At 48.2% G+C, this 6563-nt stretch overlaps 1 protein-coding gene and 1 long non-coding RNA gene across 2 annotated transcripts; one reads left to right on the top strand and one right to left on the bottom strand.

The window, feature by feature from the left end:
• Window positions 1-322: 322 nt before the first annotated feature.
• Window positions 323-837, top strand: LOC128430675 (uncharacterized). The gene is made up of 3 exons (XR_008334037.1): window positions 323-458; window positions 538-669; window positions 754-837. It is a non-coding gene; the product is annotated as an uncharacterized LOC128430675 (long non-coding RNA).
• Window positions 838-952: 115 nt separating this feature from the next.
• LOC128430639 (putative nuclease HARBI1) lies at window positions 953-2453 on the bottom strand. The gene is made up of 4 exons (XM_053416745.1): window positions 1856-2453; window positions 1642-1754; window positions 1437-1548; window positions 953-1362 (listed from the first exon to the last, which is right to left on the bottom strand). Exons 1-4 carry the CDS (start codon window positions 2286-2288, stop codon window positions 953-955), a joined length of 1068 nt encoding a protein of 355 aa, XP_053272720.1. The 5' UTR covers window positions 2289-2453.
• Between the last annotated feature and the right edge of the window lie 4110 nt (window positions 2454-6563).

Raw genomic sequence — 6563 nt, 5'->3', positions numbered from 1 at the left:
TGCCTTTATCAGAGGTTGGTTATTCAAAATAATTAAATATGTACATGCAACCCAGCGCGTTGCAAATTAGATGGGGCAATATTCTGGCTCAAGTAATAATTTCACTGTCTAATCATCTTCTTCCAGTTACTGATGGCGTCATCGCCCTACTGGAACCAGATGCCCTCACCAACCTCCATGCAATTGTAACAATTCTTCACCTTCCACAGATTATTAATAATGTCTTGATAATTGCTGAACACAACTGTTAATGTCATTACAGGAAGATGATGGAGAAACATTGTCTGCAGCATTTGAAAGGGAAGGCCTATTGAAGTTAACACCTTTTAAAAATAACATCTAAAAGTTGATGATAGCGTTGTACAATTTAAAACTGACATCTTCTTTCTCTCAAACAGGATGAAATCGAATTCAATGAGAGGCCATCCACTTCTAGCTCTACTTCACAGCTTACCTCTGTAAGATTCTCCCTGGAATTATAATGAAACGCTGTACTTGGCACTGTGAAATCCAATGTCATCTTTTGCATTCCTATAGCTTCCAGTCAAAGAGCTCTATAAAATCTATCTGGGAAAACAAATAAACAAAGCAGACTTGGAAATGGACCACATTAGGCAAAAGATGCAAAAGGATGCTTTGGAGATCCAAATTTTGGAACATAAGTTAAAGGTGGGTGAGGTACAAACTGGGATACTGTTTCCTGCTCCAAAAACATACCCAATATGAATGACCTTTTTTTTTTTGTGCTTTCAGGAAATAAAGAAATCCTCATAAAAAGTAGATTGTCTTTATTAGAACACGGGCTGTGGTGGGACAAGTTATTTTGTTGAACAGTGTCACCCCCTACCAGAGACTGGGTCTGTCACACGAGTTTACTATCATACAGGAAGGCGAAAGAATGCCAAAGAAAACATTTCGGAAATAATAAAATACATTTAACTACATAGAAAACTCAAACAAAATGATTTTGGCAGAGTCTTTCTCTAACCACCCTTCCGTCCTGTATCCACAGGACATGGTTTATGTCCATGCCCTGGACATAAACCATGGCATGGTTTGGGTTTATGTGCTGCTCATCTGCAACTGCAGGTGGGCAATTTTCCCCTCTCAAAATCGCGATGTTGTGTAGAACCACACATGCAATTATTATGTCACATGCCCTTTCTGGTGTGACTCGCAGCATTTGGAGGCACTGGAATCTTGCCTTCAGGATCCCGAACGTGTTTTCGACCCTGGCTCTCGTCCTCATATGCGCCAGGTTGTAGCGCTGCTGTGGTCCTGGCACGGGATCGGCATACGGGGTCAGAAGGCAAGGCTGGCAGGGGTACCCTCTGTCACCTAGAACATGACCGTCGAACTCTCCTACGATACAGGTGAAATATTAATCATCTGAACAAATATGGATTCTAAATCCTTCAAATATAGGCTTAACTCACCACGGGCAAAGCGAGTGCTCAGATTAGACTCCCGAAATATGCGTGTGTCATGCACAGACCCCGGCCACTTTGCCTCCACTTGGGTGATGATATTTCTGGCATCACATACAACCTTCAAATTGCAGAGGAGTATAATTAGATACAGAGGCTGTTTTGTTAAGTATCTTTAATTTAAAATGCTGAAGGTCTAGGCCTTCACCTGTACCTGCACATTGATGCTGTGGAAGGACTTCCTATTAACATAGTCTCCTTCATTCACTGAAGGAGCTTTAATAGGAATATGAGTTCCATCGATGCACCCGATGACACCCGGAAAATCTAGAACATTACAAATTAATTAATTTAATTAAATTGTGCACATTATTTATTACATTAAAACGTTCCAAGAAACAAATAGGCAACATTGTTGCTACTGTTACCTGCAATTCTGTAGAACTCTTCCTTGATTGTTCGTATAGGTCGGTGACTTGGAAACATCACAAACGTGTAAAGAAAACGTTTCAGTGCCAAAGTCACATTTCTGACAGACCGACACACGGTTGCCTTTGAAATGTGCTCGGCGTCACCGACGTTGTAAAGAAAGCTGCCGTTTGCAAAAAAACGGAGTGCCACACAAATAATTTGTATTGAACTTAAAGCATGCCCCCGGTGCGTTTGACAGTTAACATGGGGGCTGAGAAGGTGGTCTAAATAAATGATAGATTGCGCTGAAAAACGATAGCGCTCGTGAAGAAAATTATCAGGAAAAGAAAGTATATCCAACCGGGGTCTTAATAATCGTTCCTCACGGAGATTCCTTCTGAGGATCGCAGCCTCTACGTCCACGGGCTCTCGTAGAAAAGGACATGCCATTTCTAACACTTCCTTCTGTCGGAGAGCTGCCTTCAGCCTTATAGACAACAAACTCAGAGTAGGTCTAACCACCTCCCGAGCAGGTTAGGTCCACGGCGTATGTTGCCGCAGCAACTAACTCTCGGTTGCGCTGAACCTGCTACCTGAAACGGAAAACCCAGAGTTTCCACTAACTCAGAGCGAACAAACTCGGGGTTGCCTCAAAACCAGCTACCTGAAACAGGCCTCAGAGAAACTCTGTGTTTTCACTATTAAGAAGCAGCCGTGACTCATCGAGCGGCTGCCTCACGTGAACGAGCTCTAATCTCACTGTGTCTCTCTGGGCGAGGCGGACCAGTGCACTATCTTGGCACACACACACACACACACACACACACACACACACACACACACACACACACACACACACACACACACACACACACACACACACACACACACACACACAGGTATTTCATGACGGCCTGATATTATGGTGATTTGGAAAATGGACGTGAACGTGACGTTCACTCATGTTCATCATATGAAAACTGGTTCACCGTTCACTGCAGAGAGGCTGAAGAGCCGCATGCGGCTCCAGAGCCGCAGGTTGCCAACCCCTGCACTCACCAAACTATTTACTATCATTTCACTGTGTGGGGAATTGGCAACTGCCGGCGCTCCTGCTTGATGCTGTGTGAGTAGGGGGAAGGGGAGGGGGTGCCGGGGACAGTTCACCTCTGGGTCTCCCAAATGCAGTAATTCTCAAACTGTGTCGCGCGCCCACGGATGGGGCGCGCGACCGGGAGGGGAAATGCGAGGCGGAACTAATGTTTTGAGTCAAAACTTTTGACGTCCGCATCTCTTCAACGGTGGAACAGTAAAATAATCGTTCTTTCGCCGTTCTGTGTGTGTCCCAAGACAGCACACACACACAGGCGCCGGGGCTCCGCCCCCCCCCCCCCCGCTCCGCTCACTCTTTCAGCAACACAGTGAGATCAGAGGAGTGACTTATTTGAATTATTAAAAAAAAAGTTTTAAAAAAAAACACGTAAATGCGACGAGGCCCCTTGCTGGCCGAGGCCCTGGACAACTGCCCGACTTGCCCAATGGGACGCGCCGCCCCTGTCCATTCCTGTCGCGCCAGCACGACCGCCAGCAGCTCCCGATTACCCACGTCATAATTCTTCTCCGCAGGGAGAGTTGGCGGGAGAAGAAGGCACAAGGGTGTAGCTTCTGGTCAGAGACGGTGCGTTGGGAGAGCACAGCCCCCACCCCGGAGTCAGAGGCATCCACCTCCACAACGAACTGAATACTAGGGTCAGGATGAATTAACACAGGTGCAGAGGAGAATAATAATTTTAGACGAGCAAATGGCCCCTCAGCAGCCGGTGACCACATAAACGGCATCTTAACCGAAGTCAGCTGGGTAAGCGGTGTGGCAACTCGGCTACAGTCCCGGATAAACCTACGGTAAAAATTGGCAAACCCGAGAAATCTCTGAAGTTGCTTTCTTGATGTCGGAGTGGGCCATTCGGCCACTGCCTTAACCTTGGCAGGGTTGGCTTTGATCTGCCCCTTCTCCACAATAAACCCCAGAAAACTCACAGATGGAACATGAAAATCACACTTCTCTGCCTTAACAAAAAGTCTATTTTCCAGGAGTCTTTTCAGCACAATTTGTACATGTTGTACATGTTGCTGGAGGTCACGGGAAAAAATCAAAATGTCATCCAGATAAACAAAAACAAAACAATTTAACATATCCCTTAACACATCATTTATGAGCGTTTGGAACACAGCTGGGGCATTAGTGAGGCCGAAAGGCATGACCATGTACTCGAAGTGACCCAGAGGAGTGTTAAATCCTGTTTTCCACTAATCCCCCTCCCTAATTCTCACCAAATGATAGGCATTGTGGAGGTCCAACTTGGTAAAGATGGTAGCTTGGTGCAGGGGATCAAAAGCAGAGTCAATGAGTGGGAGGGGGTATTTGTTCCTAATAGTGATGTCATTGAGACCCCTGAAATCAATGCAGGGGCGAAGTGATTTGTCCTTCTTTTCAACAAAAAAATAATCCTGCCCCCAAAGGCGAAGAAGAGGCACACGGAGGTTCTGCGTGGAGCGAACAAGAAGCAGGAATTTAGTCCACAAAACGAAAAGAGACGTGAAGGTTGAGAGCAACAGCGAAACAACTACCATGATATATGGAATAATCTGGCGCCGGCTCGTTGAGCGGACCAGATCTTTATAGCGGGGATGATTAAGATTGAGTGCAGGTGCGCCTCGTCCGCTGCAGGGAACCAGCCACGCCCCCTACCGCTCCCAGCACCTGCAACGGGAAACAGAGAAGGGGAGGAGGAGAGACAAAAACAAAAACAAAAAACTACACAAATCCTTACACAAGTATACAATCACAGCTGCAGCTCAAAGGGCCTCATATGAGATGGCATATTTAATTGCTAAGGCAACAGAGCCACACACAATAGGCGAAACGTTAATTAAACCCGCTGCTGTAGCTATAAATCTGCGGGGAAATGTGCCGAGCATATAACCAGAATAGAATATAACCAGAATACAGGGAGTTTCCCTGTATTCTGGTTATATTCTATTTCTTAAATTGCTATAAAATAACATCAAGGCTGTAAGGCTGGTGTTCTTTTGTGTTCTATTAATGCCCGCGTTTGCATAGGCCTAATAGTGCGTGTGCGTGGCTGTGCGTAACATTATAAATCACTTCTAAGGAAGTGGGGTTCGCCAGTCTCTGGCACCGTTATTTTTGGGGTCGCAGGCTGAAAAGTTTGGGAACCCCTGTCTTAGACCATCAAGCCATGCCTCAATGCACCTTTGAGATGACAGAGAGAGAGAGACCCACAAAAAGTATTTTTTTATTAATTAGTGATTGACAGTAATGATTTAATGGATGTGGAGCCACGCTGAAAGCTACTTGACATGACATAATGGACGTGAATGTAAATAGATTTACTGGAGCTAGGCCCAGACGGAGGGCTCGATGGCGAGCGCCTGGTGGCCGGGTTTGCCACGGAGCCCGGTCGGGCACAGCCTGAACAAACTACGTGGCACCCCCCCTCTCTTCATCTCATGGGCCCACCACCTGTGGGAAGACCCGTTGGGGTCGGGTGCGCAGCCACATGGGTGGCAGCGAAGGTCAGGGGTCTCGACGGACCAGACCCGGGCGGCAGAAGCTGGCTCTGGGGACGTGGAACGTCACCTCGCTGTGGGGAAAGGAACCGGAGCTTGTGAGGGAGGTGGAGCGCTATCAGTTAGATCTGGTGGGGCTTACCTCCACGCACAGTCTCAGCTCTGGTACCGTACTCCTGGATAAGGGTTGGACTCTATTCTTCTCCGGAGTTGCCAAGGGCGTGAGGCGCCGGGCGGGTGTGGGGATACTCATAAATCCCCGGCTGAGCGCCGCGGTGTTGGAGTTTACCCCGGTAGACGAGAGGGTCGCCTCCCTGTGCCTAAGGGTTGTAGGGGGGAAAACTCTGACTGTTGTTTGTGCGTATGCACAAAACAGCAGCTCAGAGTACTCTGCCTTCTTGGAGACCCTGAATGGAGTCCTGTATGGGGCTCCAGTAGGGGACTCCGTAGTTCTGCTGGGTGACTTCAACGCCCACGTGGGCAACGATGGAGATACCTGGAGAGGCGTGGTGGGGAGGAACGGCCTCCCTGATCTGAACCCGAGCGGTCGTTTGTTATTGGACTTCTGTGCTAGTCATGGATTATCCATAACAAACACCATGTTCGAACATAAGGGTGCTCATAAGTGTACCTGGTACCAGAGTACCCTAGGCCGAAGATCAATGATCGATTTTGTGATCGTGTCATCTGATCTGAGGCCGCATGTTTTGGACACTCGGGTAAAGAGAGGGGCGGAACTGTCAACCGACCACCATCTGGTTGTGAGTTGGATCAGGGAATGGGGGAAATTTCCGGATAGACCTGGTAAGCCCAAACGAGTAGTGCGGGTGAACTGGGAACGTCTGGAGGAGGCCCCCGTCCTAGGTATCTTCAACTCACACCTCCGGCGGAGTTTTTCTGGCATTCCTATGGCGGTTGGGGACATTGAGCCGGAGTGGGCGGTGTTCAAAGCCTCCATTGCTAAAGCTGCGGCGGCTAGCTGTGGCCTCAGGGTCTTAGGCTCCTCAAGGGGCGGTAACCCTCGGACACCGTGGTGGACACCGGTGGTCAGGGAAGCCGTCCGATTGAAGAAGGAGGCCTTCCGGGATATGATATCCTGGAGGACTCCTGACTCGGTTGCAGGGTACCGACAGG

Source organism: Pleuronectes platessa, chromosome 23, assembly GCF_947347685.1.
Source record: "Pleuronectes platessa chromosome 23, fPlePla1.1, whole genome shotgun sequence".
Taxonomy (NCBI): domain Eukaryota; kingdom Metazoa; phylum Chordata; class Actinopteri; order Pleuronectiformes; family Pleuronectidae; genus Pleuronectes; species Pleuronectes platessa.
The sequence above is the reverse complement of the archived record's forward strand: the minus strand, read 5'-3'. Positions and strand labels throughout refer to the sequence as shown.